The 26,310-nt window shown below is 52.6% G+C and overlaps 1 protein-coding gene across 1 annotated transcript in view; it reads right to left on the bottom strand.

Moving 5' to 3' along the window:
* The window catches only part of ANKRD13A (ankyrin repeat domain 13A), a 116,578-nt gene that overhangs the window by 23,921 nt on the left and 66,347 nt on the right, over nt 1-26,310 (bottom strand). Inside the window, exons 7-10 of the mRNA XM_075320054.1 lie at nt 21,248-21,437; nt 20,311-20,377; nt 20,127-20,208; nt 12,212-12,273 (exon numbers count right to left, since the gene is read on the bottom strand). Coding sequence (XP_075176169.1) covers nt 12,212-12,273; nt 20,127-20,208; nt 20,311-20,377; nt 21,248-21,437 — 401 coding nt within the window. The remainder of the gene's footprint in view (nt 1-12,211; nt 12,274-20,126; nt 20,209-20,310; nt 20,378-21,247; nt 21,438-26,310) is intronic.

Genomic DNA, 26,310 nt, shown 5'->3' with positions numbered 1-26,310 from the left:
TGCCTCCGGAGGCCACACAAAGCAATTACACTAAAAAGTGTAAGGCCCCTCCCCTTCTGGCTATACACCCCCAGTGGGATCACTGGCTCACCAGTTTTAGTGCAAAAGCAAGAAGGAGGAAAGCCAATAACTGGTTTAAACAAATTCTCTCCGAGTAACATCGGAGAACTGAAAACCGTTCAACATGAACAACATGTGTACCCGCAAACAAACCAACAATCCCGAAGGACAACAGGGCGGGTGCTGGGTCTCCCAATAAGAGCTAGAAGAAAAGGAATTTACGGTAAGTAACAAAATTCCCTTCTTCTTCGGCGCTCTATTGGGAGACCCAGACGATTGGGACGTCCAAAAGCTGTCCCTGGGTGGGTAAAGAAATACCTCATGTTAGAGCTGCAAGACAGCCCTCCCCTACGGGGAGGCAACTGCCGCCTGCAGGACTCTTCTACCTAGGCTGGCGTCCGCCGAAGCATAGGTATGCACCTGATAATGTTTGGTGAAAGTGTGCAGACTCGACCAGGTAGCTGCCTGGCACACCTGTTGAGCCGTAGCCTGGTGTCGTAATGCCCAGGATGCACCCACGGCTCTGGTAGAATGGGCCTTCAGCCCTGATGGAACCGGAAGCCCAGCAGAACGGTAGGCTTCAAGAATTGGTTCTTTGATCCATCGAGCCAGGGTGGCTTTAGAAGCCTGCGACCCTTTGCGCTTACCAGCGACAAGGACAAAGAGTGCATCCGAACGGCGCAAGGGCGCCGTGCGGGAAATGTAGATCCTGAGTGCTCTCACCAGATCTAACAAATGTAAATCCTTCTCATACCAATGAACTGCATGAGGACAAAACGAAGGCAAAGAGATATCCTGATTAAGATGAAAAGCGGATACCACCTTCGGGAGAAACTCCTGAATAGGACGCAGCACAACCTTGTCCTGGTGGAAGACCAGGAAGGGAGCCTTGGATGATAGTGCTGCCAGCTCAGACACTCTCCGAAGAGATGTGATCGCTACCAGAAAAGCCACTTTCTGTGATAGTCTAGAAAGTGAAACCTCCTTCAGAGGCTCGAAAGGCGGCTTCTGGAGGGCAACTAGTACCCTGTTCAGATCCCATGGATCTAACGGCCGCTTGTACGGGGGTACGATATGGCAAACCCCCTGTAGGAACGTGCGCACCTTAGGAAGGCGTGCCAAACGCCTCTGAAAAAAGACGGATAGCGCCGAGACCTGACCTTTAAGGGAGCCGAGCGACAAACCTTTTTCTAACCCAGATTGCAGGAAAGAAAGAAAGGTAGGCAATGCAAATGGCCAGGGAGACACTCCCTGAGCAGAGCACCAGGATAAAAATATCCTCCACGTTCTGTGGTAGATCTTAGCAGACGTGGGCTTCCTAGCCTGTCTCATGGTGGCAACGACCCCTTGGGACAATCCTGAAGACGTTAGGATCCAGGACTCAATGGCCACACAGTCAGGTTCAGGGCCGCAGAATTCCGATGGAAAAACGGCCCTTGGGACAGTAAGTCTGGTCGGTCTGGGAGTGCCCACGGTTGGCCGACCGTGAGCTGCCACAGATCCGGATACCACGCCCTCCTCGGCCAGTCTGGGGCGACGAGTATGACGCGGCTGCAGTCGGATCTGATCTTGCGTAGCACTCTGGGCAGGAGTGGCAGAGGTGGAAACACATAAGGGAGCCGGAACTGCGACCAATCTTGCACTAGGGCGTCTGCCGCCAGCGCTCTTTGATCGCGAGACCGTGCCATGAAGGTTGGGACCTTGTTGTTGTGCCGTGACGCCATTAGGTCGACGTCCGGCACCCCCCAGCGGCGACAGATTTCCTGAAACACGTCTGGGTGAAGGGACCATTCCCCTGCGTCCATGCCCTGGCGACTGAGGAAGTCTGCTTCCCAGTTTTCTACGCCGGGGATGTGAACCGCGGATATGGTGGAGGCTGTGGCTTCCACCCACATCAGAATCCTCCGGACTTCCTGGAAGGCTTGCCGACTGCGTGTCCCCCCTTGGTGGTTGATGTATGCCACCGCTGTGGAGTTGTCCGACTGAATTCGGATCTGCCTTCCTTCCAGCCACTGCTGGAAGGCTAGTAGGGCAAGATACACTGCTCTGATTTCCAGAACATTGATCTGAAGGGTGGACTCCTGCTGAGACCACGTACCCTGAGCCCTGTGGTGGAGAAAGACTGCTCCCCACCCTGACAGACTCGCATCTGTCGTGACCACCGCCCAAGACGGTGGTAGGAAGGATCTTCCCTGTGATAATGAGGTGGGAAGAAGCCACCACTGCAGAGAGTCTTTGGCCGTCTGGGAAAGGGAGACCTTCCTGTCCAGGGATGTTGACTTCCCGTCCCATTGGCGGAGAATGTCCCATTGAAGTGGACGCAGATGAAACTGCGCAAACGGAACCGCCTCTATTGCCGCCACCATCTTCCCGAGGAAGTGCATGAGGCGTCTTAAGGAGTGCGGCTGACCTTGAAGGAGAGCCTGCACCCCAGTCTGTAGAGACCGCTGCTTGTCCAGCGGAAGTTTCACTATCGCTGAGAGAGTATGAAACTCCATGCCAAGATACGTTAGTGATTGGGTCGGTGACAGATTTGACTTTGGGAAGTTGATGATCCACCCGAACGCCTGGAGAGTCTCCAGTGCAACATTCAGGCTGAGTCGGCATGCCTCTTGAGAGGGTGCCTTGACCAGTAGATCGTCCAAGTAAGGGATCACAGAGTGTCCGTGAGAGTGCAAGACTGCTACCACTGCCGCCATGATCTTGGTGAACACCCGAGGGGCTGTCGCCAGACCAAATGGCAGAGCTACGAACTGAAGATGGTCGTCTCCTATCACGAAGCGTAGAAAGCATTGGTGCTCTGTAGCAATCGGCACGTGGAGATAAGCATCCTTGATGTCTATTGATGCTAGGAAATCTCCTTGAGACATAGAGGCAATGACTGAGCGGAGGGATTCCATCCGGAACCGCCTGGCGTTCACATGCTTGTTGAGCAGTTTTAGGTCCAGAACAGGACGGAAGGAGCCGTCCTTTTTTGGAACGACAAAGAGATTGGAGGAAAATCCTCGCCCCCGTTCGAGAGGGGGGACAGGGATCACGACTCCTTCTGCTCTTAGAGAGTCCACCGCCTGCAGCAGGGCATCTGCTCGGTTGGGGTGTGGGGAGGTTCTGAATAACCGAAGTGGAGGCCGAGAACTGAACTCGATTCTGTACCCGCGAGACAGAATGTCTGTTACCCACCGGTCTTTGACCTGTGACAGCCAAATGTCGCAAAAGCGGGAGAGCCTGCCACCGACCGAGGATGCGGAGGGAGGAGGCCGAAAGTCATGAGGTAGTCGCTTTGGAAGCGGTTCCTCCATTTGCTTTCCTGGGGCGTGAGTGAGCCCGCCAGGAATCTGAGTTCCCTTGTTCTTTCTGAGTCCTTTTGGACGAGGAGAATTGGGCCTTGCCCGAGCCTCGAAAGGACCGAAACCTCGACTGCCACTTTTTCTGTTGAGGTTTACTTGCTCTGGGCTGTGGTAAGGAAGAGTCCTTACCCTTGGACTGTTTTATGATTTCAGCCAATGGCTCACCAAACAGTCTGTCTCTAGATAATGGCAAGCTGGTTAAGCATTTTTTGGAACCAGCATCTGCTTTCCAGTCCTTTAACCACAAGGCTCTGCGCAGAACCACAGAATTGGCGGACGCCATAGCGGTACGGCTCGTAGATTCTAGGACAGCATTGATAGCATAGGTCGCAAACGCAGACATTTGCGAAGTTAGGGACGCTACTTGCGGCACTGCTGGATGTATGAAAGCATCCACCTGTGCTAAACCAGCTGAAATAGCTTGGAGTGCCCACACGGCCGCGAATGCTGGAGCAAACGACGCGCCGATAGATTCATAGACAGATTTCAACCAAAGGTCCATCTGTCTGTCGTTGGCATCTTTAAGTGAAGCGCCATCCTCTACTGCGACTATGGATCTAGCCGCAAGCTTGGAAATTGGGGGATCCACCTTTGGACACTGGGTCCAGCGTTTGGCCACCTCAGAGGGAAAAGGATAACGGGTATCCTTAGAATGTTTAGAGAAACGCTTGTCTGGATGAGCGTCGTGTTTCTGGATCGATTCTCTGAAGTCAGAGTGGTCCAAAAAAGCACTTAATTTACGCTTGGGATATAGGAAATGGAACTTCTCCTGCTGTGCAGCTGCCTCCTCTGCAGAAGGGGCTGGGGGAGAAATATCCAACAGCCTATTAATTGCCGATATAAGGTCATTAACCATGGCGTCACCATCAGGGGCATCCAGATTGAGAGGAGCCTCAGGATTAGAATCCTGGTCACCGTCCTCAGTCTCATCACAGAGAGACTCTTGTCGCTGAGACCCTGAACAGTGTGAAGACGTGGAGGGTCTTTCCCAGCGAGCTCGCTTAGGCTGCCTGGGACTGTCATCTGAGTCAGACTTCAGCCTGTGATGCTTGAGACCCCCCTGAAGTACGGATTAGTTCCAACTGAGGGGGACCGGAGAGCATAGACACCGCAGTGTCCATGGCCTGAGCAACTGGCCTGGACTGCAAGGTCTCCAGGATTTTTGCCATAGTCACAGACATTTTATCAGCAAAAACTGCAAAGTCTGTCCCCGTCACCGGGGCAGGGTTCACAGGCGTCTCAGCCTGGGCTACCACCACATTAGGCTCTGGCTGACGAAGTGCCACTGGGACTGAACATTGAACACAATGTGAGTCTTTGGAGCCTGCCGGTAGATCAGCCCCACATGCAGTACAAACAGTGTACACAGCCTGTGCCTTGGCACCCTTGCGTTTTGCGGATGACATGTTGCTGCCTCCTCAGAGCAGTACAGGGTGTCCAGCCAAGAAGCGACCTTACAGTGCAAATATATATATATATATGGTACCAAGAAAAGAAGGGAATTTTGTTACTTACCGTAAATTCCTTTTCTTCTAGCTCTTATTGGGAGACCCAGACGATTGGGTATAGCTACTGCCCTCCGGAGGCCACACAAAGCACTACACTAAAAAGTGCAAGGCCCCTCCCCCTCTGGCTATACCCCCCCCGTGGTATCACGGGTTCTCCAGTTTTAGTGCCAAAGCAAGAAGGAGGAAGCCAATAACTGGTTTAAACAAATTAACTCCGAATAACGTCGGAGAACTGAAAAACCGTTCAACATGAACAACATGTGTACCCGCAAACAACCAAGAAATCCCGAAGGACAACAGGGCGGGTGCTGGGTCTCCCAATAAGAGCTAGAAGAAAAGGAATTTACGGTAAGTAACAAAATTCCCTTCTTCTTCAGCGCTCTATTGGGAGACCCAGACGATTGGGACGTCCAAAAGCTGTCCCTGGGTGGGTAAAGAGATACCTCATGTTAGAGCTGCAAAACAGCCCTCCCCTACGGGGATGTCACTGCCGCCTGCAGGACTCTTCTACCTAAGCTGGCATCCGCCGAAGCATAGGTATGCACCTGATAATGTTTGGTGAAAGTGTGCAGACTCGACCAGGTAGCTGCCTGGCACACCTGTTGAGCCGAAGCCTGGTGTCGTAGCGCCCAGGACGCACTCACGGCTCTGGTTGAATGGGCTTTCAGCCCTGAAAGAACCGGAAGCCCTGCAAAACGGTAGGCTTCCAGAATTGGTTCTGTGATCCATCGAGCCAGGGTGGCTTTAGAAGCCTGCAACCTCTTGCGCGTACCAGCGACAAGAGCATCGGAACGGCGTACGGGCGCCGTGCGTGAAATGTAGATTCTGAGTGCTCTCACCAGATCTAGCAAACGTAAATCATTCTCATACCGGTGAACCGGATGAGTGCAAAAGGACGGTAAGGAGATATCCTGATTAAGATGAAACGAGGATACTACCTTAGGGAGAAACTCCGGAATGATGCGCAGCACTACCTTGTCCTGGTGAAACACCAGGAAGGGAGCCTTGGATGACAGAGCTGCCAGCTCAGACACTCGCCGAAGCGATGTGATCGCAACGAGAAACGCCACCTTCTGTGACAGGCGAGAAAAGGAAACTTCCTTCAGAGGCTCGAAAGGCGGCTTCTGGAGAGCAACTAGAACCCTGTTCAGATCCCATGGATCCAACGGCCGCTTGTACGGGGGTACGATATGACAAACCCCCTGCGGGAACGTGCGCACCTTAGAAAGACGTGCTAGACGCTTCTGAAAAAACACGGATAGTGCTGAGACTTGCCCTTTGAGGGAGTCTAGCGACAAGCCCTTTTCTAACTCCTATTGTAGGAAGGAAAGAAAGATAGGCAATGCAAATGGCCAGGGAGACACTCCCTGAGTAGAGCACCAAATTAAGAAAACCTTCCACGTTCTGTGGTAGATCTTAGCAGACGTGGGCTTCCTAGCCTGTCTCATGGTGGCAACGACCCCTTGGGATAATCCTGAAGACGCTAGGATCCAGGACACACAAGCCACACAGTCAGGTTCAGGGCCGCAGAATTCCGATGGAGAAAACGGCCCTTGAGACAGTAAGTCTGGTCGGTCTGGTAGTGACCCCGGTCGGCCGACCGTGAGATGCCACAGATCCGGGTACCACGATCTCCTCGGCCAGTCTGGTGCGACGAGTATGACGCGGCTGCAATCGGATCTGATTTTTGCGCAGTACTCTGGCCAAGAGTGCCAGAGGTGGAAACACATATGTGAGCCGGAACTGCGACCAATCTTGCACTAAGGCGTCTGCCGCCAGAGCTCTGTGATCGCGCGATCGTGCCATAAATGCCGGGACCTTGTTGGTGTGCCGAGACGCCATTAGGTCGACGTCCGGCCCCCCCCCCCAGCGGCAACAGATTTCCTGAAACACGTCCGGGTGAAGGGACCATTCCCCCGCGTCCATGCCCTGGCGACTGAGGAAGCCTGCTTCCCAGTTTTCTACGCCCGGGATGTGAACTGCGGATATGGTGGATGCTGTGTCCTCCACCCACATGAGGATTCGCCGGACTTCCTGGAAGGCTGCTGACTGCGTGTCCCTCCTTGGTGGTTGATGTATGCCACCGCTGTGGAGATGTCCGACTGGATTCGGATCTGCTCCCTTCTAGCCACTTTTGGAAAGCTAATAGGGTAAGATACCCTGCCCCGATTTCCAGCACATCGAACTGAAGGGTGGACTCCTGCTGAGTCCACGTCCCCTGAGCCATGTGGCGGAGACAAACTGCTCCCCACCCTGACAGACTCGTATCTGTCGTGACCACTGCCCAGGATGGGGGCTATGGCAATGAGGTGGGAATAAGCCACTATTGCAGAGAGTCCTCGGCCGTCAGGGAAAGGGAGACTTCCCGTCCAGGGAGGTTGACTGCCCATCCCATTGGCGGAGAATGTCCCATTGCCGTTGGCGCAGATGAAACTGCGCAAAGAGAACTGCCTCGATGGCTGCCACCATCTTCCTTAGGAAGTGCATGAGGCGCCTTAAGGGGTGCGACTGGCCTTGAAGGAGAGACTGCACCTCTGTCCGCAGTGAACGCTGCTGGTTCAGCGGAAGCTTCACTATGGCTGATAGAGTATGAAACTCCATGCCGAGATACGTTAGTGATTGAGTCGGAGACAGATTTGACCTTGCCAAATTGATGATCCACCCGAAAGTCTGGAGAGTCTCCAGCGTAACATTCAGGCTGCGTTGGCATGCCTCGAGGGAGGTTGCTTTGACGAGTAGATCGTCCAAGTACGGAATCACCGGGTGTCCGTGAGAGTGCAAGACTGCTACCACTGCTGCCATGACCTTGGTGCCCACCCGTGGGGCTGTCGCCAGACTGAATGGCAGAGCTACGAACAGAAGATGTTCGTCTCCTATCACAAAACGTAGAAAACGTTGGTGCTCCGTAGCAATTGGCACGTGGAGATAGGCATCTTTGATGTCTGTTGAGGCAAGGAAGTCTCCTCGAGACATTGAGGCAATGACGGATCGGAGGGATCCCATCCGGAACCGCCTGGCGTTCGCATGCTCGTTGAGCAGTTTCAGAACCAGAACAGGACGGAAGGAACCGTCCATTTTTGGAGCCACAAAGAGATTGGAGTACAAACCCTCGCCCTCGTTCCTGAGGGGGGACAGGGATCACCACTCCTTCTGCTCTTAGAGCGTCCACCGCCTGCAGCAGGGCATCTGCTCGGTGGAGAGGTGGGGCCGTTCTGAAGAATGGAGTCGGAGGACGAGAACAGAACACTGTCCTGTGCACGTGAGCACAATGTCCGTCACCCACCGGTCTGTGACCTGTGGCAGCTAAATGTCGCCAAAGGCGGGGGGGGTCTGCCATCAACCGCGGATGCGGAGAGAGAGAGAGAGAGCTGAGAGTCCTGAGGAGACCGCCTTGGTAGCGGTTCCTCCGACCGCCTTCCTTGGGCGAGATTGAGCCCGGCCGGAATCTGAGCCCGTCTGAGGTTTTGTAGCCCTTTTGCACGAGGACAATTGGGACCTGCCGGAGCTTGGGAAGGACCGAAACCTCGACTGTACTTTTAGGACAGCATTAACAGGGTAAGTCGCAGTGCAGACATTGCGGGGTTACGGACGCCTCTGCGGTACAGATGTCCCTGCTCAAGGTCAGCTGCGCAAGAACAGCAGAAAAGGTTAGGTTGCCAATACGGCTGTGGATGCCGGAGCAACCGACACGCCGATAGCCTCCTAGACAGATTTCAACCAGAGTCCATCTGTCTGTGAATGGCATCTTGAAGTGAAGCCCCATCTCCAGTGCAACTATGGCTCTATATGCAAGCCTGGAGATTGGAGAATCCACCTTTGGACCCTGGGTCCAGCGCTGACCACGTCAGGGGAAAAAAGGGATAACGTGTATCCTAAAAACGTTTGGAGAAGACGCTTATCTGGTAAGCGTGGTGTTCCTGGACTGCTTCTCTGAAGTCAGCGTGGCCAGAAAAATACTCAATATCTGCGTGAGACACTGAAAAGGAACTTCTCCTGTTCGTCTCCTATCTCCACTGGGGGAGCTGAGGGAGAAAGATCCAACCTTCCATTGGTGGACGGTATAGAATCATTCCGTATGGCGTTACCACCCGGTGTATCCGGATTGAGAGCGATGTCAGTATCAAAGCCCTGAAGAGCTGCCTTTTGTTCAAGTAGATTGCCCATGGGTGCAAGTCTCTATATTATGACTACTCCGTCCCTGTCCATGGACAGGGTTGACAGGAGGTTTCTTTGGCCACAACTAGTAGAGCCCCGGCAGACGAAGTGCTAGAGACCCCGGCAGACGACGTGCTACAGGGGAGCATGCACACAATGGGACGGTGTCATGAACAGCATCCCATGTAGTAAAAACAGCACTGAAAACTGTGTTGCTTTTTTGCCGCTGCCGACTAGCTATCTAGAAGTATATAGCCAAGATTGGTGACCGTACATTGCAATGTATAGCATACAGGCATAAAGTACAAATGACCACTGCAGCACAAGCAATACAAGCAGCATAGAAGCCTGTGCCCTGGCACCCCTGCTCTTCTGCTGCTGTATACTAGTCATCTAGGGGAATATAGCCCAGAAGAGTGACCCTACAGTGCAATGTATAGCATACAAGCACAAGTACAAATGAACACTGCAGCACATGCAATCCAAGCAGCATAGAAGCCTGTGCCCTGGCACCTCTGCTCTTCTGCTGCTGTATACTAGTCATCTAGGGGAATATAGCCCAGAAGAGTGACCATACAGTGCAATGTATAGCATACAAGCACAAGTACAAATGCACACTGCAGCCCATGCAATACAAGCAGCATAGAAAAAAACCTGTGCCCCAGCACCCTTGGTTTTCTGCTGCTGTAGTCTAGCCATTCCAGAAGAATATAGCTAAGACTAGCGACTGTACAGTGCAATGTATAGCATATCAGCATAAACACAAATGAACACCTCAGTCGTGCAAAACAAGCAGCCTAGAAAGCCTGTGCTCTAGCACACCTGCTTTCCTGCTGCTGATGTGTCGCTCCCCAAGCGGGCATATAGCGACCTATGTAGTTAAAAACAACACATGTATACACTGCAGTTATATCGTGGTCAGCACTATGTGTGCCTCTTACCGCCCGCCTATAAGCGGGTGTATGATCGCCACTGTCCTGCCTTGGTGCCCCGAGCTCTGCAGTAATGGCTGCCGGCTTCTTCCCCAGCTCGTGTGAGTAGGGGCGGGCCGTGGGCGTGCCCCCAAGGCAGAGCGGGAATCCGGCGTCCGACAGAGTGCAGTGAGAGGGCTGGAGCATGTAAAAAGGCTCCAGCCCTCGGCGCTGCTGATTGCTCAGCGCCTGTCCCCTTCCCTGAGTGACAGGGAGGGGGCGGGAACGAAGCGGCACTAGGCCGCAGAAGCCGGGGACTGGAGTTATAAGCGCCGCCGCCGTAAAAGCGCGGTCGGCGCCCAGTCCCCGGCGAACTACAAGTCCCAGCCGCGCCGCCGCTCCCGGAGCGTCCGGCGCGGTAGTTCCCAAAACACAAAGTCACTCAGCAAAGCTGCAGTGACTGTAACCCTTTACTGTCCCCGGCGCACTAGCACACCCAGCAAGTCTGGAGTGTGCTGTGCCTGTGTGTACGGGGACACAGAGTACCTGTAATGGTGCAGGGCCATGTCCCTGAACGGTACTCCAGCTCCGTATCCAGCAGGTTCAAATGGGTCTGTGGATGGAGCCCGGCGTCAGAGCTTTGAGGCCGGCAGGATCCCACTTCCTCAGAGCCCCTCAGGGGGATGTGGAAGGAAAGCAGCATGTGGGCTCCAGCCTCCGTACCAGCAATAGGTACCTCAACCTTACAACACCATCCAGGGGTGAGAAGGGAGCATGCTGGGGACACTATATGTGTCCTCTTTTCTTCCATCCGAAATAGTCAGCAGCTACTGCTGACTAAAATCTGTGGAGCTATGCGTGGATGTCTGACCTCCTTCGCACACAAAGCTAAAACTGGAGAACCCGTGATACCACGGGGGGGTATAGCCAGAGGGGGAGGGGCCTTGCACTTTTTAGTGTAGTGCTTTGTGTGGCCTCCGGAGGGCAGTAGCTATACCCAATCGTCTGGGTCTCCCAATAGAGCGCTGAAGAAAAGTACACTAATATATCACTGAGGCACAAGTGGGGCCAGCACTAAGTGCAGCTTACCGCCCGCTTAGGAGCGGAAATCCCTTTAGTCTGGGTCTCCCAGAGCCTGCTGCCTTTCCCCAGCCAGACCGCATGTGTAATGGCTGCCGGCGTCCTTGTGGAGAGGGGGGGCGGGCCCTGGGCGTATACAGACGAAAAGCGGGAAGCCTGCTTCCCACTGTGCCTAGTGAGAGGGCTGGAGCATGTAAATGAAGCTCCAGCCCTCGGCGCTGCCTATTGAGCAGCGTCTCTCCCCTACCCTGATTGACAGGGTGGGGGCGGGAACGAAGCGGCGCTAGGCCGCAGAAGCCGGGGGCTAAAGTTAGAAGCGCCGCCGCCGTAAAAGCGCGGTCGGCGCAAAGTCCCCGGCGCACCACAAGTCGCAGCTGCGCCGCCGCTCCAGTAGCGGTCGGCGCAGTAGTTCCCTACATGTAACGTCACTCAGCAAAGCTGCAGTGACCTAACCCCAGCGCACAGCGCTACTGTCCCCGGCGCACTATAACGCTCAGCAAGCCCTGAGAGTGTCCGTGCCTGCCGGGGACACAGAGTACCTGAATGTTGCAGGGCCTTGTCCCTGAACGGCACTCCCGCTCCAAATCTAGCAGGTTCTCTGGGTCTGTGGATGGAGCCCGGCCCCAGGGCTTGGGGGCCGGCAAGATCCCACTTCCACAGAACCCTCCAGGGGATGTGGAAGGAAAACAGCATGTGGGCTCCAGCCTCTGTACCAGCAATAGGTACCTCAACCTTACAAGCACCACCGCGGGTGAGAAGGGAGCATGCTGGGGGCCCCATATGGGCCCTTTTTTCTTCCATCCGATATAGCCAGCAGCTACTGCTGACTACAAACAGTGGAGCTATGCGTGGATGTCTGACCTCCTTCGCACAAAGCAGAAAACTGGTGAGCCAGTGATCCCACTGGGGGTGTATAGCCAGAAGGGGAGGGGCCTTACACTTTTTAGTGTAATTGCTTTGTGTGGCCTCCGGAGGCAGTGCTATACACCCGATCGTCTGGGTCTCCCAATAGAGCGCCGAAGAAATACTGTTTATGGTATACAAAAATGATTTGCTTAGAAGGTGGGGATATACAGACAGCCTGAAAAAAGTCAAATGCATTATTAGACATTAATATCCAGTAAATTATGCATAGAACACGACCACTCACCCCTTGTGCTCCAAACTGGTGCTCTACAGTCCCCAATAAAGACTCCAAAAAGTTTCTGTCAGCTAAAAGATCATAAGAACAAAAATAAATATACAATTTATAAATATATTACACACATACACACACACACACACACACACACACACACAGTGGCTTATGCTGTTAGTCTATTTGTACTCCACTATCAGTTAATTGCCAGATCAGAGGGGGTTGATTCCCAACAAACTTGCAAATTAATTTTTTAGTCCTAGAAACCTCCTTTAAATCCCTCCAACTGGGCGATTTTCTGTTTTTTTTTTCTCCCCCCCTATCCTTCTACAGAGAGGCACAACTTTTTAATTTAGCAGTTTACGTATCTGTAGGTGAGAGCATTTTCTGGAGAACAAGTTATACTTTTGAAGAACCCTCATCACTTATCATGTGATGTACTGGAAAACGGGCTAAAAAATTTCAAGTGTGGTAATCATGCAGAAAAAAAAAAGTTGAATTCTACAGTTTTTTGGCCTTATTTTTAAAATGATATATTCCCCGAGTGAACCCGAACAGCAATGTTTGGTGTTGGTACTTGCAAAAAACAAACCAACACCACACAGGGAAAAAAAAAAAAAAGTGGGACTGGAGACTTTATGTATGCATAGATCATCACTGTGCTCGGGTACGCTCTGCATCCTTCCCAGTGCGAGCCGCTTGCAGTGTTTGAATGGCTCTCACTGGTAGTAAAGAAGGGAATTTTGTTTACTTACCGTAAATTCCTTTTCTTCTAGCTCCAATTGGGAGACCCAGACAGTGGGTGTATAGCTACTGCCTCTGGAGGCCGCACAAAGAACTACACTTAAAAGTGTAAGGCCCCTCCCCTTCTGGCTATACACCCTCCCGTAGGAGTACAGATTCCTCAGTTTTAGTACCAAAGCAAGAAGGAGGAAAGCCAATAACAGTTTCAAAAACAAATTCAATCCGATAACACGATCGGAGAACTTAAGAAACAACATGAACAACATGTGCACCCGAAAAACGAAACCCTAAGAACAAATAGGGCGGGTGCTGGGTCTCCCAATTGGAGCTAGAAGAAAAGGAATTTACGGTAAGTAAACAAAATTCCCTTCTTCTTTTTCGCTCCTAATTGGGAGACCCAGACAGTGGGACGTCCAAAAGCAGTCCCTGGGTGGGTAAAAAGATACCACATGAACGGGCTGTCAGACAGCCTCTTCCTACAGGTGGGCCACCGCCGCCTGAAGGACCTGTCTACCTAGGCTGGCATCTGCCGAAGCGTAGGTATGCACTTGATAGTGTTTGGTAAACGTGTGCAGACTCGACCAGGTAGCCGCTTGGCACACTTGCTGAGCCGTAGCCTGATGCCGCAATGCCCAGGACGCACCCACGGCTCTGGTAGAATGGGCCTTCAGTCCAGATGGAATCGGAAGCCCAGCAGAACGGTATGTGTGAAGAATTGGTTCCTTGATCCACCGCGCCAGGGTGGATTTGGAAGCTTGCGATCCCTTATGCTGACCAGCGACTAGGACAAAGAGCGCATCAGAACGGCGTAGAGCCGCCGTGCGAGAAATGTAAATCCTGAGTGCTCTCACCAGGTCCAACAGATGTAAACCCTTTTCAAATTGGTGAACTGGATGCGGACACAAAGATGGCAAAGTGATATCCTGATTGAGATGAAAGGAAGAAACCACCTTGGGAGAAAACTCTGGAATTGGACGCAGTACTACCTTGTCTTGGTGAAACACCAGGAAGGGAGATTTGCAAGATAACGCCGCTAGCTCGGACACTCTTCGAAGAGACGTGACCGCCACAAGAAAAACTACCTTTTGTGAAAGCCGAGAAAGGGGAACCTCTTTCAAAGGCTCGAAAGGCGGCTTCTGGAGAGCAATGAGAACCTTGTTCAGATCCCAGGGTTCCAATGGCCGTCTGTAAGGAGGAACGATATGACAAACTCCTTGGAGAAACGTGCGTACTTTAGAAAGCCGTGCCAAGCGCTTCTGAAAGAATACGGATAGCGCGGAGACTTGACCCTTAAGAGAGCTAAGCGACAAACCTTTTTCCAACCCAGACTGCAGGAAGGAAAGAAAAATTGGCAATGCAAATGGCCAGGGAGAAAACCCTTGAGCCAAGCACCACGCTAAGAATATCTTCCACGTTCTGTGATAGATCTTAGCTGAGGATGGTTTTCTAGCCTGTCTCATTGTGGCAACAACTTCATGAGATAAACCTGAGGCCGCTAGGATCCAGGACTCAATGGCCACACAGTCAGGTTCAGGGCCGCAGAATTCAGATGGAAAAACGGCCCTTGAGACAGCAAATCTGGACGGTCTGGTAGTGTCCACGGTTGGCCTACCGTGAGATGCCACAGATCCGGGTACCACGACCTTCTTGGCCAATCTGGAGCGACGAGTATGGCTCGATGGCAGTCGGACCTGATTTTCCGGAGAACTCTGGGTAACAATGCTAGAGGTGGGAACACATAGGGGAGTCGGAATTGCGACCAATCCTGAACCAAGGCGTCTGCCGCCAGTGCTCGGTGATCGTGAGACCGTGCCATGAAAACTGGGACCTTGTTGTTGTGCCGTGACGCCATCAGATCGACGTCCGGCGTCCCCCAGCGGCAACAGATCTGCTGAAACACGTCCGGGTGAAGGGACCATTCTCCTGCGTCCATGCCCTGGCGACTGAGAAAGTCTGCTTCCCAGTTTTCCACGCCTGGGATGTGAACTGCGGATATGGTGGACGCTCTGCTTTCCACCCACGTCAAAATCCGTTGGACTTCTTGAAAAGCTTGGCGACTGCGTGTTCCCCCTTGGTGGTTGATGTACGCCACCGCCGTGGAATTGTCCGACTGAATCCGAATCTGCTTGCCTTCCAGCCATTGTTGGAAGGCTCGCAGGGCAAGATAGATTGCTCTGATTTCCAGAACATTGATCTGCAGGGTGGACTCTTCCAGAGTCCACATCCCCTGAGCCCTGTGGTGGAGATACACCGCTCCCCACCCTGATAGGCTCGCATCCGTCGTGACCACTGCCCAGGACGGGGGAAGGAACGACTTTCCCTGTGACAATGAGGTGGGGAGAAGCCACCAACGCAGAGAGTCCTTGGCAGTCTGAGAGAGGGAGACAGTCCTGTCGAGGGACGTCGATTTCCCGTCCCATTGGCGTAGAATGTCCCATTGTAGAGGGCGCAGATGAAACTGCGCGAACGGGACTGCCTCCATTGCTGCTACCATCTTTCCTAGGAAATGCATGAGGCGCCTCAGTGAGTGCGACTGGCTCTGAAGGAGAGATTGCACTCCAGTCCGTAGCGAGCACTGCTTGTCCAGTGGAAGCTTCACTATCGCTGAGAGAGTATGAAACTCCATGCCAAGATAAGTCAGAGATTGGGTCGGGGTTAGATGAGACTTTGGAAAGTTGATAATCCACCCGAAACTCTGGAGAGTGTCTAGTGCCACCTTCAGACTGTGTTGGCATGCCTCTTGAGAGGGTGCCTTTATAAGCAGGTCGTCTAGATACGGGATGACCGAGTGACCCTGCGAGTGCAGAACAGCTACTACTGCTGCCATGACTTTGGTGAAGACCCGGGGGGCTGTTGCCAGACCGAAAGGTAACGCTACGAACTGCAGGTGTTCGTCGTGTATGACGAAGCGTAGGAAACGCTGATGCTCTGGTGCGATCGGCACGTGGAGATACGCATCTTTGATATCTATTGATGCTAGAAAATCTCCTTGAGACATTGAGGCTATGACGGAGCGTAGGGATTCCATCCGGAACCTCCTGACTTTTACGTGTCTGTTGAGCAACTTTAGATCCAGGACGGGCCGATACGATCCGTCCTTTTTTGGGACCACAAACAGATTGGAGTAAAAACCGTGACCTTGTTCCTGAAGAGGGACGGAGGTCACCACTCCTTCCGCCTTTAGAGCGGCCACCGCATGCAACAGAGCATCGGCTCGGTCTGGTGGTGGAGAAGTTCTGAAGAAACGAGTTGGCGGACGAGAACTGAACTCTATCCTGTACCCGTGAGACAGAATATCCCTCACCCAACGGTCTTTGACGTGTGACAGCCAGATGTCGCCAAAGTGGGAAAGCCTCCCACCGACCGCGGGTGTGGGAATCGGAGACCGCAAGTCAGGAGGACGCCGTCTTGGCAACGGTTCCTCCGGCTGTCCTTTTTGGGCATGACTGAGACCTCCAAGAATCTGAGCGTCTCTGGTCTTTTTGAGTCTTTTTTGACGAGGCGAATTGGGACCTGCCCGGTCCTCGAAAGGACCGATAACCAGACTGACCCTTCCTCTGTTGGGGTCTGTTTTGTCTGTGTTGCGGTAAGGATGAGTCCTTACCCTTGGAGTGTTTGATGATTTCATCCAAACGCTCGCCAAACAATCGGTCACGAGAAAAAGGCAAATTGGTTAAGCACTTCTTGGAATGAGAATCTGCTTTCCAATGTCTCAACCACAGGGCCCTACGCAAAACAACGGAGTTGGCTGACGCCACTGCCGTGCGGCTTGTAGCGTCAAGAACAGCATTAATCGCGTACGACGCGAATGCCGCCATTTGCGAGGTCAATGGTGCTACCTGCGGGGCAAATGCACGTGTGACGGAGTCAACTCGCGCAAGCCCGGCTGAGATAGCTTGGAGTGCCCATACGGCTGCAAAAGAAGGCGCTAATGACGCTCCAATCGCTTCATAGATGGATTTCAGCCAGAGCTCCATCTGCCTGTCAGTGGCATCTTTAAGTGCCGCTCCATCTTCAACTGCAACCAAGGATCTAGCTGCAAGCCTGGAAATTGGAGGATCCACTTTTGGACACTGGGTCCAACCCTTGACCACCTCAGGGGGAAAAGGATAGCGTGTATCTTTAAGCCGTTTAGGAAAACGCCTTTCAGGATAAGCGTGGGGTTTCTGGATTGCGTCTCTAAAGTCAGCGTGGTCCAGAAAAGTGCTTAAAGTACGCTTAGGGTATCTGAAATGGATTCTCTCGTGCTGCGAAGCTGACTCCTCCACAAGAGGAGCTGGTGGGGAAATATTTAACATCTTATTGATGTTAAATATAAGATCATTAACTATGGCGTCACCATCTGGTGTATCTAGATTGAGAGCGGTCCCAGGATCAGAATCCTGATCAGTTACGTCCGCCTCATCACCCATAGATTCATCTCGCTGGGATCCTGACCATTGAGATGAATGTGAAGGCCCGTCATAGCGAGCCCGCTTAGGCTGCCCGGGGCCATCGTCCGAGTCAGAGTCTTCACCCTGAGGTGTATATGCCGGTCCCGGAGCTTGGAGCTGAGGGGGACCAGGGGGCAATGATTGCACAGTGTCCGTGGCCTGAAGTACAGGCCTAGCTCGCAATGTGTCAAGAATTTGTGACATAGTGAGAGACATTCTGTCAGCAAAAGCTGCAAACTCAGTTCCTGTCACCTGGACAGCATTCACAGGTGGTACACCCTGGGTCACGTCCAGCAGAGGTCCCGACTGTGCAAGCGCCGCAGGGGCCGAGCACTGCACACAATGGGGGTCCGTGGAGCCTGCCGGTAGAAAAGTCCCACATGCGGTGCAGGAAGCATATAATGTCTGTGCCTTGGCACCCTTGCGTTTTACGGACGACATGCTGCTGGCTCTCTGCAATGTGAGAGAGTCTATAGCCAAAGGGCGACCAGCGCTATGCAATACAAAGTATTTGTAGAAACAAAATACTAAGAATACTACTGGCACAAGAGGGGGTGAGCCCTGAGGGCTGCTTACCGCCCGCTGAATAGCGGGTAAGAGGCTGCAGAATTCCTTGTCTGGGTCTCCCCGGCTCCCCTCTGCAGCTCAGCGTGTCAGCAGGAATGGCTGCCGGCGTCTGTGGAGAGGGGCGGTCCGTGGGAGTTCCCAAACAAAAGTGCGGGAAACAGTGTCCCCTCTGTGCCGATTGTGAGGGCTGGAGTATGTAAAAACGACTCCAGCCCTCGGCGCTGATGCACTGGCCAGCGTCCCGCCCCTCTCCTGACTGGCAGGTCTGGGGGCGGGAACGAACGGAAGCAGGCCGCAAAAGCCGGGGACTCGAGTTATCAGCGCGGCCGCCGTAAAAGCGCGGGCCGCGCTGAAGTCCCCGGCGCACCACAAGTGCCAGCCGCGCCGCAGTCCCAGCGGCCGGCGTGACCGATTCCTAGACGTGGCCAGCGTCCCGCCCCTCTCCTGACTGGCAGGTCCGGGGGCGGGAACGAACGGAAGCAGGCCGCAAAAGCCGGGGACTCGAGTTATCAGCGCGGCCGCCGTAAAAGCGCGGGCCGCGCTGAAGTCCCCGGCGCACCACAAGTGCCAGCCGCGCCGCAGTCCCAGCGGCCGGCGCGACCGATTCCTAGAAGTGTGCCTGCTTCAGCGAAGCTGAATGAGGCCATGGCACAAGCGCCGTAGCGCTGATGTCCCCCGGCGCACTACAACACCCAGCATGCTGCGGTGTGAGCGCCAAATGCACGGGGACACAGAGTACCTTGAGGAAGCAGGGCCATGTCCCTGATGTACTCCGCTCCATCCAGCATCTTCTCCAGGGGCTGTAGATGGAGCACGGTCTCAGTGCCTGGAGACCAGTAAATCCCACTTCACCCAGAGCCCTGTAAAAAGGGATGGGGAAGGAATCAGCATGTGGGCTCCTGCCGCCGTACCCGCAATGGGTACCTCAACCTTACAAACACCTCCGACATACAGTGGGGTGAGAAGGGAGCATGCTGGGAGCCCTGTATGGGCCCTCTTTTCTTCCATCCGACATAGTCAGCAGCTGCTGCTGACTAAAAACAATGGAGCTATGCGTGCGTGTCTGACCTCCTGCGCACAAAGCTAAAACTGAGGAATCTGTACTCCTACGGGAGGGTGTATAGCCAGAAGGGGAGGGGCCTTACACTTTTAAGTGTAGTTCTTTGTGCGGCCTCCAGAGGCAGTAGCTATACACCCACTGTCTGGGTCTCCCAATTAGGAGCGAAAAAGAAATCTAAAGCAGTGTATTGGGGGGGGGGGGGGGAAGGGAACAAAAAAAACAAAAAAAAACAAAAAAAAAACAACAACAACAACAACACACACCCCCCCCTAATCTTCCCTCCCCAGAGGTGATTCGTTTATGGCTGGCTCTGTGTAGGCGAAGACCCGAACTGCCCAATTTGTGATTTCCATTGGGGTTCAGGTCAAGTTCGGGTCCCAAACCGAACTTTATCTAAAGTCTGCCTGAATTTGCAGAACCCGAACTTCAGCGGGTCCGCTCATCTCTAGCCCTGAGTAGATTTATTTATTGATACCATTTTGGGGTAGATACAATGTTTTGATCACATCTTTTACCAATCAAACAAATTATTATTTATTTTGTGATCGGCCAGAACATGCGATCAGCTGATTGCTTTTGCTACATACATTAAGGCCACAATACGGCTATGAGCCAATAATACCAGAGTGGTTTTCACTGCAGTACCATCATAAGCAAGGGGTCTCCGTAGATCCCCGGCTGTAATGGCAATACATCAGAGCCCCCATGATCATGTCACAGGGGTGACTATGGGCGATTAGAACAAAGCATGGCTGGGCCTTATACACAGGCAGCTCCACAGATGGACAAGGGAATTTAACAGGTTAAACGTTGAGGGCAGAGCTCCACTCCAATTGCAGCTGTTAAAAAAGGCAGATGTAACAGCCATCATTTGCTGGGAAAGCTGTGTATTTGGGTCCCGTCCCTGCATCAAAGACTGGGAGCAGACCCATGGTGTACCAGTATGTTATATGTCGATAAGGGATTCTTGATTCATTTACATAACATTTAGTCACGTAATATATGGAATAATTCAAGCAGTTAAATACAGTATAGGTTTGGTGAGGGTTTTTTTGGCTACCCCCCCCCCCCCCCCCCCGCAAAAAAAAACAAAAGCCACACAACTAAAAATGTATTTCGCTACCTTTATACCGAGACTTTTCATCTTCTGTCAGATGTTCTGTCCGTGTTTTTGTAACCACATTCACATTATTGGCAGAGTAGACCTAATGAAAAAGGAAGTTATTACCTAATTAGATGAGTAAAGAAGAGCATGTGACTAGAACCATAGCATTACACATGATCAGCAATGTGCACACAATTATTACCTTTGCTTCATAACTATTTACAGATTCTGCTTTATCCGTCCTCCAGCCCCAGAATCCAGACTTTGTTCTTAGAAGAGAGAATTACAAAAATAGCAAAAAAAAAATTATATGTGGTAAATGCTTTGATACAGCGAACATAGGCCTCTTCCTTATTGAGTTGTTCACAAATACCTGTCATATTAAATCTTTGTATGGAAAATAGCGTCTCTGTTAAACGCTATTATCCTGCAGATCTAGGGTCAATCTGCAGGTTAATAGTGTTCTGACACCATTCTGTCGCTGCACTGAGAGCCCCACTACCAGAAGAAATTAACTCTTCCTCTCGACAGCCTTTGGCTTTCAGTCATAGAGGCGCAGCAGCTGCACTTTAGTCACCACTCTGGGTATAGTGAGTGGCAGCTGTAACCACGCCCCAGCACTGACTGACATCCAGCTCTGCGTTAGTACACAGCTGACTGTCAGACAGTGTTAACACATTGTAACAGCCACCAAGCACGGCGCTCAGAACGGTGACACCGCACCCCGATGACTGAAAGCCCAAGACTGCCATGAGGAATAAAGGCTCCGAAGTAGTAACTACTCATTTAGATCAGCTAAATTACCAGAAAGTGTGTCCCCAACTTACCCACAAAGATAATGCATGCTGAAAAAAACAATCATTACTGCCATAGGTGCAGATGTAAAATGGACAAATGGAGGACACCTCTGGCAAACATTTTTTGCACACTTGAATATGTCAAGAACTATAGACTTTATATGTAGAGGGTCAATCCTAACAGTACATTGTTGAAGAGGGTTGCAATAGATTTTAATTTTTTTTCTAACATCCAAGTGGTAATATTTCTGAGCCTGGAGCGTGTGGAACTGATGCACGAAACTGGAGTATAATATTGACCAAACTACGTGAGACCACGCATGCCGCTGTACACTGAACTACCTTTCAAATGCAATTGAGGTTGTATCCAAGGAGGTGTTAATGACCGGAGACGTGAGCCTCTTGGTGACTTCCCGCTCTGCTGGCTGCATGGAATCCAAAGTAATGCCTTCTATTTCCTGCGAGATGTCAAAGCGTTCCTTTGTGACGGTCCGGTCATCGTGGTTGATCTCCATCAGCTCTGCCCAGTTATCTGTGGACATTGGAAGTCTGTTTGTTTCTTCATAGCATTAACTGGGAAATTAGATTTAAAAAGCTCTCAACATGAAAAAAAGCCACATCCTTCTATGGGTTTATCAGCCCTCAAAAGCTTTTCTGTCAAGGCTTAAATTACAAAAGGAAATTCTACATAAATTGTCCTTATTAGTCGGTGTGATTTTAGCGGATATGGAAACTTTTATTTACTTAATGTATGGATTGTGGGCTAATAGAAAATAAATTCACAATTTGGGTTAATTAAAAATGTTTGCATTTTACCTTCGATATCCTCTGTATTGCGTTCTGTATTGATGTATGCAAAATCCGTTAATTTGTTGAATATTTGAGGGGTTTTTTAGCCTCTATTTGTAAGTCAAAACCTGGAGTGGGTGATAAATACAGAAGTGGTGACGTGTTTCTGTTACACTCCTGGTTTTGACTTCCAAATACTGGGAGGTGAATAAAAAAAAGAATATTTATATTATAACGGATAGAGATAGAGATTATCTATCTATATATATGATTGTGTCAGCGCGTATGTGCGATATCGTTAGTGTGTGTGTGTGTGTGAGTGTATGCGATCGGATGTGCGTGAGTGTGTTCTGATGTGTGAGTGTGTGTGTGTGTGTTTGAGTGTATGCGATCGATCTGTGAGTGTCGGCAGAGGAGCACGGCGTGCAGCACAGCTGCTGGGACCGCCCACCGGTGGGCACAGGGAGAAGTGGGGTGTGAGTGTATGCGATCAGATGTGTGCGTGTTTACTGTCTGATGTGTGACTGTGGAGCACGATTGGGGGTGCACAGCATGGGGGATGGAGCACGATGGGGAGTGCGCAGCATGGGGGATGGAGCACGATGGGGAATGCGCAGCATGGGGGATGGAGCACGATGGGGAATGCGCAGCATGGGGGATGGAGCACGATGGGGAATGCGCAGCATGGGGGATGGAGCACGATGGGGAATGCGCAGCATGGGGGATGGAGCACGATGGGAAATGCGCAGCATGAGGGATGGAGCACGATGGGGAATGCACAGCATGGGGGATGGAGCACGATGGGGAATGCGCAGCATGGGGGATGGAGCACGATGGGGAATGCGCAGCATGGGGGATGGAGCACGATGGGGAATGCGCAGCATGGGGGATGGAGCACGATGGGGAATGCGCAGCATGGGGGATGGAGCACGATGGGGAATGCACAGCATGGGGGATGGAGCACGATGGGGAATGCACAGCATGGGGGATGGAGCACGATGGGGAATGCACAGCATGGGGGATGGAGCACAATGGGGATGGAGCACGATGGGGAGTGGGGATGGAGCACGATGGGGAGTGGGCAGCATGGGGGATGGAACACGATGGGGGGTGCACACCTCCCCCCAAAACAAAAACACACACACACACACACACTGCTCTACAAAGACACACACACACACAAAACGCCGCACACACAAATATACGCACATACTGCACAACACACACATTGCACAAAACATACCTCCTCCCAAAACACACACACACCCCACACAAACCGCGCAACACACATACACAACGATACAGACACACAGCGCTCCACAAATAACGACACACAACGCAACACACAAACACCGCTCTCACCCCCCGCCACACCCAGAACATGTACAGCCCCTACACAAACACTTGGTAACTACAGACAACAACATATTATATATATATATATATTATATATAAAATCAATAAAACAAAAGTCATACAATACGTAAATTCTAGAATACCCCATGTGTAGAATCGGGCCACCTTCTAGTCTATATATATATATATAATTGCCTTAGTCTGTCTGTCTGTCTGTCTGTCTGTCTGTCTTGCTCCAAAATGGTGTCCTTACGGTGACACAAAGCTGATTGGCCGCTGGGCTCGCCATGGCCCCGCCCCCCACACGGATTGGCCGCTCGCCCAGGCTGCGCCCCCACACGGATTGGCCAGCCGCTCGCCCAGGCTCCGCCCCCCCACAGATTGGCCCCTCGCCCCGGCACCCTGCAGGCATTGGCAACTCGGCCACGCCACGCCCCGCCCCCCTCACGCAATGCACGCTAGCTCTGGCCCCGCCCCCCCCCGCGCATTCCCCGAACTGACACGGTCACGGAGCCATGACTCCCAGGTGAGTACTTTTCTTCCCCCCCGCGCCCCCCAAACGGGAGCCCACATCAGCGTACGCCGCCAACCCAGCCGACACTTACCCTCGCATTGCTGGCCTTGCCGCCGTATGCTGGTGTGGGCTCCCGTGCGACGGGATACGTTGGTAACCATGCTATCATAGTTACCAGCTGGTAACCATGCTAGCATAGTTACCAGCACATCAAGGTCCTGCAGCGGCGGAAGATCCACACGCACACACACCACACTCACACACCACACCTCACACACCTCACACCCACACACACACACCTCACACCCACACACACACACCTCACACACACACACACACACACACACACCTCACACACACACACACACCTCACACACACACACACACCTCACACACACACACACACACACCTCACACACACACACACACACCTCACACACACACACACACCTCACACACACACACACACACACCTCACACACACACACACACACACACACCTCACACACCTCACACACACACACACACACACACCTCACACACACACCTCACACACACACACACACACACCTCACACACACACACACCTCACACACACACACACCTCACACACACACACCTCACACACACACACCTCACACACACACACCTCACACACACACACCTCACACACACACACACACCTCACACACACACACACACACCTCACACACACACACACACACCTCACACACACACACACACCTCACACACACACACACACCTCACACACACACACACACCTCACACACACACCTCACACACACACCTCACACACACACCTCACACACACACACACACCTCACACACACACCTCACACACACCTCACACACACCTCACACACACCTCACACACACCTCACACACACCTCACACACACACACCTCACACACACACACACACACACCTCACACACACCTCACACACACCTCACACACACACACCTCACACACACACACACACCTCACACACACACACACACCTCACACACACACACACACACCTCACACACACACACACACCTCACACACACACACACACCTCACACACACACACACACACACCTCACACACACACACACACACCTCACACACACACACACCTCACACACACACACACCTCACACACACACACCTCACACACACACACCTCACACACACACACACACACACACACACACATCGCATCCACACACTCACAGCATCCGGCGATATCGCTTGCTTCTCGGCCTCGATACTGTGCTGTTGTGACCTTCCAGGACCTGCCGGAGGATCACATGGCCAGAAGCATGTGGTATCTCCAGATGTTGCGAGTATGAGCGCGTATGTGCAATATCGTCAATGTGTGTGTACGTGAGTGTATGCGATCGGGTGTGTGAGTGTCGGCAGAGGAGCATGGCGTGCTGGAGGAGGCTGGGAGGAGAGAGGCTGATGCTGGGGACAGAGAGGCTGATGCTGGGGACAGAGAGGCTGATGCTGGGGACAGAGAGGCTGATGCTGGGGACAGAGAGGCTGATGCTGGCGCAGCATGGCGGATGGAGCACGTTTGGGAGTGCGCAGCATGGCGGATGGAGCACGTTTGGGAGTGCGCAGCATGGCGGATGGAGCACGTTTGGGAGTGCGCAGCATGGCGGATGGAGCACGTTTGGGAGTGCGCAGCATGGCGGATGGAGCACGATGGGGAGTGCGGAGTATGGCGGATGGAGCATGTTTGGGAGTGCGCAGCATGGCGGATGGACCACGTTTGGGAGTGCGCAGGATGGGAGATGTAGCACGATGGGGGGTGCGCAGCATAGGGGATGGAGCACGATGGGGAGTGCACACCTCCCCCCAACACACACACACGCGCACTGCACAACACACCACACACACTGGGAACCACAAACAACTGCCCTACACAGACACCCACACACAGACAACGCTGCACACACAAATATACGCACATACCGCACAACACACACATTGCACAAAACATACCTCCCCCCAAAACACACCACACACACAAAGCGCGCAACACACACACACACACACAACGCTACAGACACACAGTGCTCCACAAACAACGCAACACACAAACACCGCTCTCATCCCCCGCCACACCCAGACAACACCCAGAACATGTACAGCGCCCTACACAAACACTTGGTAACTACACACAACAACATCCATTATATATATATAATATATATATATATATATATATATATATATATATATATATAAATTAACTACACAATACGTAAATTCTAGAATACCCGATGCGTAGAATCGGGTCACCTTCTAGTCATATATATATATATATATATATATAATTGCCTTATTCTGTCTGTCTGTCATGCTCTAAAATTGTGTCCTTACGGTGACACAAAGCTGATTGGCCGCTGGGCTCGCCATGGCCCCGCCCCCCCACACGGATTGGCCGCTCGCCCAGGCTGCGCCCCCACACGGATTGGCCAGCCGCTCGCCCAGGCTCCGCCCCCCCCCACAGATTGCCTGCAGGGTGCCGGGGCGAGAGGCCATTGGCAATTCGGCCACGCCACGCCCCCCTCACGCAATGCACGCTAGCTCTGGCCCCGCCCCCCTCCCCCCGCGCATTCCCTGAACTGACACGGCTGTCACGGAGGTGAGTACTGTGCTTCCCCCCCTCCCCCGCGCATTCCCCGAACTGACACGGCTGTCACGGAGGCGAGTACTGTACCCCCCCCCCC

The sequence above is a fragment of the Anomaloglossus baeobatrachus genome, chromosome 1 (genome assembly GCF_048569485.1).
Source record: "Anomaloglossus baeobatrachus isolate aAnoBae1 chromosome 1, aAnoBae1.hap1, whole genome shotgun sequence".
In the NCBI taxonomy this organism is placed as follows: domain Eukaryota; kingdom Metazoa; phylum Chordata; class Amphibia; order Anura; family Aromobatidae; genus Anomaloglossus; species Anomaloglossus baeobatrachus.
This window is presented reverse-complemented; position numbering and strand designations above follow the sequence as displayed.